At 47.2% G+C, this 13515-nt stretch overlaps 1 protein-coding gene and 1 non-coding gene across 3 annotated transcripts in view; one reads left to right on the top strand and one right to left on the bottom strand.

Moving 5' to 3' along the window:
- MORC3 (MORC family CW-type zinc finger 3) overlaps positions 1-13515 on the top strand; it is a 62159-nt gene that overhangs the window by 45470 nt on the left and 3174 nt on the right. Inside the window, exons 14-16 of one of the 2 annotated variants that reach the window (XM_038766050.1) lie at positions 3520-3701; positions 9147-10023; positions 11176-11336. In XM_038766050.1, the coding sequence (XP_038621978.1) occupies positions 3520-3701; positions 9147-10023; positions 11176-11336 (1220 nt within the window). The remainder of the gene's footprint in view (positions 1-3519; positions 3702-9146; positions 10024-11175; positions 11337-13515) is intronic. The other variant, XM_038766051.1, reaches the window with a different exon arrangement.
- On the bottom strand, positions 2512-2584 carry TRNAK-UUU. The gene has a single exon. It is a non-coding gene; the product is annotated as a tRNA-Lys (tRNA).

Genomic DNA, 13515 nt, shown 5'->3' with positions numbered 1-13515 from the left:
TTCCCTGTTGTGTCTTTTCAACAGTGCTGTGCACATAGTAAGCGCTTAACAAGGGCCATCATCATTATTATCATTGGACTCAAATGAAATAACTGTCCGGAGCATTTCCATGTTGGAGGTGGGGGCGGCTAGCGAGAGAGCCAACTCCTTTTTAAAAGCTAAGCCTAGCGCTTTCCAGAATAATAATAATAATAATAGCGTTCATTAAGAGCTTACTATGTGCAAAGCACTGTTCTAAGCGCTGGGGACGTTACAAGGTGATCATGCTGTCCCGTGGGGGGACAGAGGACGCTGCATGAGAATCAGTGTAGCTTAGTGGAAAGAGCCTGGGCTTGGGGGTCAGAGGTCGTGGGTTCTAATCCCGGCTCCACCACTTATCGGCTGGGTGACTGTGGGCAAGTCACTTAACTTCTCTGTGCCTCAGTTCCCTCATCTGTAAAATGGGGATGAAGACTGTGAGCCCCACCTGGGACAACACGATTACCTTATATCTATCCCAGCGCTTAGAACAGTGCTTGGCACATAGTAAGCGCTTAACAAAGACCATCATTATTATTATTATTACTGTTGTAGTAAGCGCTTAACAAAGACCATTATTATAATTATTGTTGTTGTTGTTCTTGTTATATGGGCAGACTCACGTGAGAGTTTTCATCTCTGATCTGAACTGAAATTTTTGAAAAGCTTGTTAAAAACCATCACCTGGCCTTCAGACGCTCAGATTGTATTTCTTCTGAGATTGCGAGCCATGGCTACTGCGGTGGTCTTTTCTCCATTGGTTTTATTTCCCAAGGGAGAGAGGTGTCCCCTGCGTGGCTCAGTGGAAAGAGCCCGGGCTTTGGAGTCAGAGGCCATGGGTTCAAATCCCAGCTCCGCCACTTGTCAGCTGTGTGACTTTGGGCAAGTCACTTCACTTCTCTGGGCCTCAGTTCCCTCATCTGTAAAATGGGGATTAAGACTGTAAACCCCCCCGTGGGACAACCTGATCACCTTGTAACCTCCCCAGCGCTTAGAACAGTGCTTTGCACATAGTAAGCGCTTAGTAGATGCCATCATTATTAATATTATTATAATTTGTTATTATTCAGCTTCGGTCAGAAGGCTGAGTGAACTCTTCCGTTTATTCACCCCCCCCTTCACACATGAAACGCATTTATTAGTGATCTAGTTTTTTGGGTTTTTTTGTTTGTTTTTTTAATGGCCTTTGTTAAGCGCTTACTATGTGCAAAGCACTGTTCTAAGCGCTGGGGGGATACAAGGTGATCAAGTTGTCCCGCGTGGGGCTCACAGTCATCAACCCCATCTTACAGATGAGGTACCTACAATTTGTTCTCAGAGAAAAAAAAAGTATTACAGCGAATTGTTATAAAATCCAAGACCTTACAGAAAGAGCACGCGCCTGGGCGTCAGCGGAACTGGATTCTAATCCCGGCTCTGCCACTAGCCTGCTGTGTAACTTGGAGCAAGTCACTCAGGTGATCTGTGTCCCGGTTTCCGTCCAGTTGGGCTTCAGTACCCGTTGTCCCTCTTACTTAGTCCTCGAGAGACAGCGACCCGGTGCGACTCAGTTATCTCGCTCCTGTCCCCGTGCCTAGTAGGGTACTTGGCTGGCAAGAAGGAAGCATTTAACCTGTACCACAAGTATTATTTATTATTAACCGGGGACTGTTTTTCTCGGTGGCACATATATCCTTCCCTTTGTGTCCAGTTAGAGCCGAGCAGGGAGCGCCCGGGCAGCCCTAGGAGCTTGGCCGCGTCATGCCCCAGTTCACCCCATTTGGGGACCAGGCCGGGCTTGGGCCCCGGACTTGGGCACCCGGTTGGACTGGTTTGGGTGGTGCATATGTTTAGCTGCCCCTGCATCCGCTGGGTGTTTCAGTCCAGGGGAAAGCTTTGAGTGTGTTTAATTACCGTACATAGCTGGACAATTCCCCACCCACTCTTCTGTGGCTTGAAACAGGGCCACCCCCACCCCGGAATCTGGCCAGATTTGGCCTGGCCCATGATGAGGATGATGATAAAGATATCTGTTAGTGCTTACTGCGGGCCAAACACCGTATATAATAATAATAATAATAATGATGATGGCATTTATTAAGCACTTACTATGTGCAAACCACTGTTCTAAGCTCTGGGGAGGTTACAAGGTGATCAGGTTGTCATTCATTCAATCGTATTTATTGAGCGCTTACTGTGTGAGCGCTCTCCCCCCTCCATCCCCCCGCCTTACCTCCTTCCCTTCCCCACAGCACCTGTATATATGTATATGTTTGTACATATTTATTACTCTTTATTTATTTTACTTGTACATATCTATTCTATTTATTTTAGTTTGTTAATATGTTTGGTTTTGTTCTCTGTCTTCCCCCCTTCTAGACTGTGAGCCCACTGTTGGGTAGGGACCGTCTCTATGTGTTGCCAACTTGTGCTTCCCAAGCGCTTAGTACAGTGCTCTGCACACAGTAAGTGCTCAATAAATACGATTGATTGATTGATTGATTAAGAACAATCCGCCCACACAGGGACTTGAACCCCGGACCCTCAGATTAAAAGTCTGATGCTCTACCGACTGAGCTATCCCGGCTTGTCCCACGGGGGGCTCACAGTCTTCATCCCCATTTTACAGAGGAGGGAACTGAGGCCCAGAGAAGTGAAGTGACTTGCCCAAAGTCACACAGCCAGGATTCGAACCCACGACCTCTGACTCCAAAGCCCGGGCTCCTTCCACTGAGCCACGCTGCTTCTCTGCTCCATAAGGGGTCAATGGAAGGTAATCGGGTTGGTCACAGTCCCTGTCCCACACGGGACTCAAGGTCTAAGCGGGACGGAGAACCGATATCGAATCCCCGATGTAAAGGTAGGGAAACTGAGGCACCCAGCTTTGAAGTGACTTGCCCAGGGTCACACAGCAGGCCTGCAGCAGTGCTGGCGTTTGAACCCAGGTCCCCTGATGCTCAAACTCGGGCTCTTTCCACTAGGCCACGCAGCTCGTCTCCTTCTGTCCAGGCTGCCTCCGGGGATACCCCGGGTAGGGACTGTCTCTATATGTTGCCAATTTGTACTTCCCAAGCGCTTAGTACAGTGCTCTGCACACAGTAAGCGCTCAATAAATACGATTGATGATGATGATGATGATACCTGTAGCCCAGGTGGCACCTGAGCAGAGCTCTCCCGTGTACCAGCATGGTGTGATGGATAGAACACAGGAGTGGGCGTCAAGGTCATGGGTTCTAATCCCGGCTCCACCACTTGTCTTCTATGTGACCGACGCAAGTCACTTCACTTCTCCGGGCCTTAGTTCCCTCATCTGTAAAATGGGAACTGATACTGTGAGCCCCACGTGGGACCGGGACTGTGTCCAACCCAATTTGCCTGTATCCACCCCAGCGCTTAGTACAGTGCCGGGCACCGAGTAAGCACTTAACAGATACCAAAGTTATTATTATTACCAAAGCCCCTGTTGTCCATAGTGTTTGCGTTCACCTGCTTCTCACTTTAAGTTCGTTTGTTTTTTTGCAGATTAGCCACGAAGTATTGTGTGGAAAATCGTCTTCTGTTTCCTCAAGTAAAAACTTCACCACCCTTGTGAAGGAGAATAACCCAAGGTTGCAACTGACAGACATGGGAAAAACTATCATCACTAGGTCCGTAAATAGTGCAAATAGACAATCTTCAACTCCGTCCGACGCGGATTGCAATAGGTTAGTGGCTTTGGTGTGAACTGTCCTTTCCTTCTGCATGAGAATAACGGAGCTTTGAATGGGCTCCTCATGGGGGTTAGGACGTTCAGTCATTCAATCGTATTTATTGAGCGCTTACTGTGTGCAGAGCACCGTACTAAGCGCTTGGGAAGTACAAGTTGGCGACATATAGAGACGGCCCCTACCCAACAACGGGCTCGCAGTCTAGAAGGGGGAGGCGGACAACAAAACAAAACATGTGGACAGGTGTCAAGTCGTCAGAACAAATAGAATTAAAGCTAAATGCACATCCTTAACAAAATAAATAGAATAGTAAATATGTGCAAGTAAAATAGAGTGATAAATCTGTACAAACATATATACAGGTGCTGTGGGAAGGGGAAGGAGAGAAAAAAGGGGTTCAGTCTGGGAAAAGCGTTCTAATGGTTCCCCTCGTTCATTCATTCATTCAGCCGTATTTATTGAGCACTTACTGTGTGCAAAGCACCGTACTAAGCACTTGGGAGAGTACAGTACTACAACAAACATTACACATTCCCTGCCCCCAATGAGCTGACGCTGTGCTGCGTGATCAGTCAGTGGGAAGAATTGTGCTTTGAGATATTAACTGAAATAAGAAATAACTTGAATGTAGTTCAACCCAAAGGGGAATTGTGACCCATTGCTAGGGGGAGAAGGATTGGGCGTTGTCCCGTGCAGGCCGGGGCCAGGGCTGATGAGCCTGTGGACCAGCCCAAAGCCTGGTCAGGTTTGTGTAGACTCACATTGCTCTCCTTCCTTCCTGCCACCTGCCTGCTTCCTCAGGAAATTTTAGAAAATGTTGGGGTGGCTAAATGCACCTTTGTTTTAATTTTTGTTTTTTAGGTAGGTTTTAGCCTTCTGGGTATAATGGTTATTTGGGGGATTCATTCATTTAGTCATATTTATTAAGCACTTAGTCCAAAGCCTAGTCAGGTTTGTGTAGACTCATGTCGCTGTGCTTCCTCATGAAATTTTAGAAAACGTTGGGGAGGCTAAATGCACATTTGTGTTAATTTTTGGGGGGGCAGGTTTTTAACCTTCTGGGTATAATGGTTATTTGGGGGATTCATTCATTTAGTCGTATTTATTAAGCGCTTAGTCCAACGCCTAGTCAGGTTTGTGTAGACTCACGTTGCTCTCCTTCCTTCCTGCCACCTGCCTGCTTCCTCATGAAATTGTAGAAAATGTTGGGGAGGCTAAATGCACATTTGTTTTAATTTTTTTTTTTTTTGGTAGGTTTTAACCTTCTGTGTATAATGCTTATTGGGGGATTCGTTCATTTAGTCGTATTTATTAAGCGCTTAGTCCAAAGCCAAGTGAGGTTTGTGTAGACTCACATGGCTCTCCTTCCTTCCTGCCACCTGCCTGCTTCCTCATGAAATTTTAGAAAATGTTGGGGAGGCTAAATGCACATTTGTTTTAATTTTTTTTTTTTTTGGTAGGTTTTAACCTTCTGTATATAATGCTTATTGGGGGATTCGTTCATTTAGTCGTATTTATTAAGCGCTTAGTCCAAAGCCTAGTCAGGTTTGTGTAGACTCACGTTGCTGTCCTTCCTTTCTGCCACCTGCCTGCTTCCTCGTGAAATTTTAGAAAATGTTGGGGAGGCTAAATGCACATTTGTTTTAATTTATTTTTTTTGGTAGGTTTTAGCCTTCTGGGTATAATGGTTATTTGGGGGATTCATTCATTTAGTCGTATTTATTAAGCGCTTAGTCCAAAGCCTAGTCAGGTTTGTGTAGACTCACGTGCCTCTCCTTCCTTCCTGCCACCTGCCTGCTTCCTCGTGAAATTTTAGAAAATGTTGGGGAGGCTAAATGCACATTTGTTTTAATTTTTTTTTTTTTTGGTAGGTTTTAACCTTCTAGGTATAATGGTTATTTGGGGGAATCATTCATTTAGTTGTATTTATTAAGCGCTTAGTCCAAAGCCTAGTCAGGTTTGTGTAGACTCACGTTGCTCTCCTTCCTTCCTGCCACCTGCCTGCTTCCTCATGAAATTTTAGAAAATGTTGGGGAGGCTAAATGCACATTTGTTTTAATTTTTTTTTTTTTGGTAGGTTTTAGCCTTCTGGGTATAATGGTTATTTGGGGGATTCATTCATTTAGTCGTATTTATTAAGCGCTTAGTCCAAAGCCTAGTCAGGTTTGTGTAGACTCACGTGGCTCTCCTTCCTTTCTGCCCCCTGCCTGCTTCCTCATGAAAATTTAGAAAATGTTGGGGAGGCTAAATGCACATTTGTTTTAATTTATTTTTTTTGGTAGGTTTTAACCTTCTGGGTATAATGGTTATTTTGGGGATTCATTCATTTAGTCGTATTTACTAGGCGCTTTGTCCAAAGCCTAGTCATGTTTGTGTAGACTCAGCGTGGCTCTCCTTCCTTCCTGCCACCTGCCTGCTTCCTCATGAAATTTTAGAAAACGTTGGGGAGGCTAAATGCACGTTTGTTTTAATTTTTTTCGTTTTTGGAAGGTTTTAACCTTCTGTGTATAATGCTTATTGGGGGATTCATTCATTTAGTCGTATTTATTAAGCACTTAGTCCAAAGCCTAGTCAGGTTTGTGTAGACTCACGTTGCTCTCCTTCCTTCCTGCCACCTGCCTGCTTCCTCCTGAAATTTTAGAAAATGTTGGGGAGGCTAAATGCACATTTGTTTTAATTTTTTTTTTTTGGTAGGTTTTAACCTTCTGTGTATAATGCTTACTGGGGGATTCATTCATTTAGTCGTATTTATTAAGCGCTTAGTCCAAAGCCAAGTGAGGTTTGTGTAGACTCACATGGCTCTCCTTCCTTCCTGCCACTGCCTGCTTCCTCATGAAATTTTAGAAAATGTTGTGGAGGCTAAATGCACATTTGTTTTATTTTTTTTTATTTTTTGGTAGGTTTTAACCCTCTGGGTATAATGGTTATTTGGGGGATTCATTCATTTAGTCATATCTATTAAGCGCTTACTGTGTACAGAGTGTATAATGTATAATGCTGGTATTTAAGTGTTTACTGTTTGCCGAGCACTGTTCGAAGCGCGAGTACCCTACCGAGCGCTTAGCCAGAGGGTCGGATCCATTCCTCCCTGTTCCCCCCAGCCATTCATTCATTCATTCATTCAGTTGTATTTATTGAGCACTCACTGTGTGCAGAGCACCACACTAAGCGCTTGGGAAGTACAAGTTGGCGACATAAAGAGACTGTCCCTACCCAACAACGGGCTCACGGTCTAGAAGGGGGAGACAGACGACAAAACAAAACACGTAGACAGGCGTCAAGTCGTCAGAACAAATAGAATTAGAGCTAAATGCACATCATTAACAAAATAAATAGAATAGTAAATATGTACAAGTAAAATAGAGTGATAAATCTGTACAAACATCTATACAGGTGCTGTGGGGAGGCGAAGGAGGTAGGGCGGGGGGGATGAGGAGGAGAGGAGAAAGGGGGTTCAGTCTGGGAAGGCCTCTTGGAGGAGGTGAGCTCTCAGTAGGGATTTGAAGGGAGGAATAATAATAATAATAATGATGGCATTTATTAAGCGCTTACTATCTGCAAAGCACTGTTTTAAGCGCTGGGGAGGTTACAAGGTGATCAGGTTGTCCCACTGGGGGCTCACGGTCTTAATCCCCATTTTACAGATGAGGGAACTGAGGCCCAGAGAAGTGAAGTGACTTGCCCAAAGTCACACTGCTGACAACTGGCAGAGCTGGGATTTGAACCCATGACCTCTGACTCCAAAGACCGGGCTTTTTCCACTGAGCTAGGGCATAGCTGGGCTTCATAGCGGACCGCCCTTAGTGTTCTGGAGGTAAAACAGACATTCAGGCAGGTCTACACAAACAGCCTTGCCATTGGCGGACGCAAAGATTTTGTATTTAGTCCTTGAATTCCTACTTTCCATAATTCCCAAGGTGAGGACCCAGAACGGGGCCTGTAAGCTGCCCTTGAAAATAGTCCACTGAGTTGCAGGTTAGTCCTGTGAGGAATTCTGGACTCGTAATTGAAATTACAGATTCATCGACTTGTCCTCCCTTATCAACTCTGGGGTTTAAGGCTGCTTATTGCCGGCCCCTGCAATCCGTTGCCCGTAGTGGTAGCTGACGGTGAGCCAGATACTTGAAGCAACTGGGCCTGAGGTCAGACATTTTGACAGCCGGGGCCCGATTTTGTTCCATTTTCTCAAGCAGATGCTCGTCCCCTGGTCTGCATCCCGGAACTCATCTCTTCTTTTTCTCATCGACCCACACTAGCTGCAGCCGACAGGCATCGGGACCGCTGATTCTCCTCCAGCCCCCAAAATGGCCTTGATAAGACACTCGCACAAATTGCCACACAATGGTACTAGCACACACAATCTTTTAATCCAAGGGCAGAAGTATTTTGCCAAGGTAGTTAAACCACAACCTCCTTGAGGGCAGGAATCAAGTGTCCTACCTCTGTGGCGCTCTCCTAATTGTGTAGTACAGAAGCAGTGTGGCTCAGTAGGAAAGAGCCCAGGCTTTGGAGTCAGAGGTCATGGGTTCAAATCCCGGCTCTGCCAATTGTCAGCTGTGTGACTTTGGGCAAGTCACTTCACTTCTCTGTGTCTCAGTTACCTCATCTGTAAAATGGGGATTGAGAATGTGAGCCCCTCGAAGGACAACCTGATCACCTTGTAACCTCCCCAGCGCTTAGAACAGTGCTTTGCACATAGTAAGCGCTTAATAAATGCCATTATTATTATTATTATAGTACAGTGCTCATTCAATCGTATTTAAGGAGCGCTTACTGTGTGCAGAGCACTGGACTAAGCGCTTGGGAAGTCCAAGTCGGCACCGTCTAGAGACGGTCCCTCCCCAACAACGGGCTCACGGTCTAGAAGGGGGAGACAGACAACAAAACAAAACATGCAGCGTGGCTCAGTGGAAAGAGCCCAGGCTTTGGAGTCAGAGGTCGTGGGTTCAAATCCCGGCTCCGCCACTTGTCAGCTGTGTGACTTTGGGCAAGTCACTTCACTTCTCTGGTCCTTAGTGACCTCATCTGTAAAATGGGGGTGAAGACTGTGAGCCCCCCGAGGGACACCTTTGTAACTTCTCCAGTGCTTAGAACAGTGCTTTGCACATAGTAAGCGCTTAATAAATGCCGTCATTATTATTATTATTATGTGGACTACTCCTCAGTCGTGTGCTCAAGTCCTAGCGATTGTTTGGGGCCAACACTGAAGTCACAGGACATATTCCTTTCAGTTCTCCTTAAAGAACAGCGACCGGCATATAGGAAATGCGTCACAAGTACTTATAACAGCAGCAACAAAAAAAGTCATTTTCTCAGGGCCTCCAAAAGCCCAGTCTGGTTACAGGGAGGGTTAGCGTCACATAAATAAATCTCAAACTTTTCCAGCCAACTGTGGCAGTTCCTTTAGCCGTTTGACAGCTTTTCTTGCCTTCCCGCTTCCAGCATCAAGCGGAGGCTGCCTTCCTCCACGCCGTTGAGCGCGAAGATTCCCAGGTTAAACGGGCAGGCCCCTGACGAGTCGTTTGAAGCAGAGGATGATGATGAAGATGTCATCATTTTAGAGGAAAGTAGCACCCCCAAGCCTGCCGCCGACGACTGTGTGACAATAATAAAAATTGAACCGGGGCACCCAGAGCAAAGCAGCCCACATAAAGAGAGCGCGGCCAACAAAAGCACGTGGGAAGAGAGCGGTTCGGGACCCAGATGCGAACAGGGCACGGCGGCAACCCAGACCGAAATCCCGAGCCTCATTGTGAAAAAAGAAGAAGGCATCGAGGATGAGATTGATGCACGAAATGGCGCCTTGACGCAGCAGCCCGGGAGAGACGCCGAAACGAGCAAGGAAGCCGTTTCCCGGGACCGTGGTGATGCCGGAACCCAGTTAGCGGACCTGAGAAATCAGCTTCTCCTGGCGTGCCAAGAGAAAGACGACTACCGGAAACAGTGCGACGGGTTAACTGAGCGGGTGAAAGCCCTGGAGCAGAAAATCCTCGAAATGAACGATAAGTCCGTGAAGAAAGAGGTCTGCCACCAGTCAACGGAAATAGATGAGGAGTTGCTAGGGGAGACGCCCGCCGTTGTCCCTGGGAGCTCGGGGGGTCAGGGAGCGGACCAGCTAGCGGTTCGCTACGAACAGGCCCTGAGCGAGGTGCAGAAGCTGAAGGAACAGTGTGAGACCCTGCAGAACCTGAAGGCCGAATGCAGCAAATGCTCAAACCCCGAGAATAAAACCGAAGTGGACGAAATGGCCGTCCAGCTTGATGATGTCTTCAGACAGCTGGATAAATGCAGTATTGAACGAGACCAGTATAAAAGTGAGGTCAGTTTTCGTCTTCCCGTTACCCCCTTTTCTAAACAGTGGAGTTAATGTTCCGCTGAGATTCCAAAGGGGCATTTTTTTTTTAATAATGGCATTTATTAAGCGCTTACTGTGTGCAAAGCACTGTTCTAAGCGCTGGGGAGGCTACAAGGTGATCAGGTTGTCCCACGGGGGGGCTCACGGTCTTAATCCCCACTTTACAGAAGAGGTCACTGAGGCCCAGAGAAGTGAAGTGACCTCAAAGTCACACAGCTGACAATTGGCGGAGCCGGGATTTGAACCCATGACCTCCGACTCCAAAGCCCATGCTCTTTCCAATGAGCCACGCTGCTTCTCATTTCTGTTTTGTGTACACTAAGGCCTTTGGGGGTGGTAAAGGAAAACACAGCGCAAGTGAAGAAGCAGCGTGGCTCAGTGGAAAAGAGCCCGGGCTTTGGAGTCAGAGGTCATGAGTTCAAATCCCGGCTCTGCCAGTTGTCAGCTGAGTGACTTTGGGCAAGTCACTTCACTTCTCTGGGCCTCAGTTCCCTCATCTATAAAATGGGGATCAATCAATCGTATTTATTGAGCGCTTACTGTGTGCAGAGCACTGTACTAAGCGCTTGGGAAGTACAAGTTGGCAACATAGAGAGACAGTCCCTACCCAACAGACTGTGATCCCCCCGTGGGACAACCTGATCACCTTGTAACCTCTCCAGCGCTTAGGACAGTGCTTTGCACAGAGTAAGCGCTTAATAAACGCCATCATCAAGTGGAAATGCAAGTTTTTCCTTGCCAGATGAAGTTTTGTGAGCCTGATTACCATTTCGCCACCTTGGAGGGAGGGGGTTGGTGAATCAGCTGGGTGGGGGGACGGGGGTGAGAGAGAGAGAGAGAGAGAGAGAGTGTGTGTTTGTGTGTGTGAGTGTGTGAGAGAGAGAGACACTGGCCCTCCCTTTTGCGTCAAGATAATTCAAAATTAGGGTGTGGTGAAGAAGTGGTGTCTGCTTTAAAGTTAGGGAAAACCAATTTTCCATCATTTCCATTTGTCAAAAATTCCTTCTTAAAGAGCATTTCCTGAAGTTCTCTATCCCCCGTACTCTTCCCAGCCGATGGCAGTCCGCCGCAGAAGCATCTTCCGGTTAACTTACTTTGCCGACGGTCCTGTTTCAGGTGGAGCTGTTAGAAGTGGAAAAAACCCAAATGGGTTTTCAGTGCGAAGAACTCAAAACGGAAGTTGAGCAGTTAAAAGCTTCGGTTCCCCAAGCGCCAGGCACGGAGAATTCTGCAACCGGTAATGTTGAAGACTCTGTGAAGTATTCTGATGGGGAAAGGTAATTCTGTCTGTACTAAAAGGCTTTGCAGTCGCCACTCCATTCCTTTGCAGGAGCTTAGAGGTGGATCTGATGGAGTAGGCTAACGAAGGCCGTTAGCGCTCAGTAGCTTGGTCCCTGCCCTCGTGTTTGTTGGTTGGGCTTCCAGTGCAGGCTGGCAAGGTCCGGTCAGTCAGTGGTATTTGCTGAGCGCTCACTTGGCGCAGAGCACCGTACTAAGCACCTGGGACAGAGCGATAGCTAGAATCGGTAGACGTAACCCGGGCCCACAAGGAGCTTCCAGTCTAGAAGGGGAGACCTGAGTTCTTTCGGAATTGCTGTTGAGCAGTGTGGGGAATCACCAACTTCCAGGGCGGGTTTGTGTATTTGGAATGCAGCACAGCACAAGGGATATATCAGTCAATCAATCAATCGTATTTATTGAGCGCTTACTGTGTGCAGAGCACTGTACTAAGCGCTTGGGAAGTACCCAACCCAGTCCCTACCCAACAGTGGGCTCACAGTCTAGAATCTTTGCCAATCGTCGTATGCTGAAAACCTTCCGGGAACTCCGTTTGTTCCGACAACCTGACACCTGTCCACACGTTTTGTTTTGTTGCCTGTCTCCCCCTTCTAGACTGTGAGCCCGTTGTTGGGCAGGGACCGTCTCTAGATGTTGCCGACCTGGACTTCCCAAGCGCTCAGTCCAGTGCCCTGCACACAGTAAGCGCTCAATAAATACGATTGAATGAATGAATGAACTCCAAGCCCATTCTACCATACTTGGATTGCGTTTCTGAAAGCTTTGGATACCATCAGCGGAGCTGTGGCAGCCGAGCCAATGTGACTACTCTGAAAAGTTTATCAGGAGTATCTTTCTAGACCGTAAACCCCTTGTGGGCAGGGAAAGCGACTATTAACTCTGTTGTGCGGTGGTCCGCCAGGCATCCAGTGCGGTGGTCCGCACTCAGTGAGCGCTCAGTAAGAAGCAGCAACCCGGCGTACAGGAGAGAGAGCGTGGGACCGGTGGTCAGAGGACCTGGGTTTTAATCCTGAGTCTGCCACTTGTCTGCTCTGTGACCCTGGGCGAGTCATTTAACTTCTCTGTGCCTCAGTTACTTCACCCTGTCTGCTGTGTGACTTTGGGCGAGTCACTTCACTTCCCTGTGCCTCAGCTACCTCATCTGTAAAATGGGGGTTAAGACTGTGAGCCCCCCCCGTGGGACAACCTGATCACCCTGTAACCTCCCCAGCGCTTAGAACAGTGCTTTGCACAGAGTAAGCGCTTAATAAAATGCCGTTATCACTATCATCGTCTGTAAAATGGGGATTAATGTCCAACCTAATGAGCTTGCATCCACCCCAGTACTTTGTACGGTGCCTGACAGATACCACAAAATTAAATCAATCAATCAATCAATCGTATTTATTGAGCACTTACTGTGTGCAGAGCACTGTACTAAGCGCTTGGGAAGTACAAGTTGGCAACATATAGAGACAGTCCCTACCCAACAGTGGGCTCACAGTCTAGAAATCTATATCTATACGTCGCCGTGTGTGCGTATATCATAGATTGAAGATAGTGGGACTTCTTCATGACAGTGTAACTGGTTGGGTTAGACGTTGAGGTACCTTATGGGACCCTGTCTCTCTCCTCCTCCATCATCATCATCATCAATCGTATTTATTGAGCGCTTACTGTGTGCAGAGCACTGTACTAAGCGCTTGGGAAGTACAAATTGGCAACATATAGAGACAGTCCCTACCCAACAGTGGGCTCACAGTCTAAAAGGGGGAGACAAAACCAAACATGCTAACAAAATAAAATAAATAGAATAGATATGTACAAGTACTATTAGCAAGAGTCAACGAGCGTTGAGAAGTAAATCGAGCCTCATTTAATAACCAGTTCTACCCTGCCGTGAGGGAGGAGATGGCTAAAGAGGCCGGGCTCAGCATATGTTTTTGATCCGTTTTTGATGTTTTAGCTCAGAAGCGCAGGAGGGTCATTGAAGGACCTCGTGAGAGAAAGTCAGCCCAGAGGAGGAGGTAACGGTATTTAATGGGCGCCTACTATCTTCTCTCACCTGGGCTTTGAAATTACCCACGGACTATAGGGAACCGTTGTGTTAGCGTCAGCCCAGCGTTACGGAATGGAAGATTGAGGAAAACCGAGTTGAGCCCCCCACAGAAAACCCAG

Source organism: Tachyglossus aculeatus, chromosome 24 (genome assembly GCF_015852505.1).
Source record: "Tachyglossus aculeatus isolate mTacAcu1 chromosome 24, mTacAcu1.pri, whole genome shotgun sequence".
In the NCBI taxonomy this organism is placed as follows: domain Eukaryota; kingdom Metazoa; phylum Chordata; class Mammalia; order Monotremata; family Tachyglossidae; genus Tachyglossus; species Tachyglossus aculeatus.
This window is presented reverse-complemented; position numbering and strand designations above follow the sequence as displayed.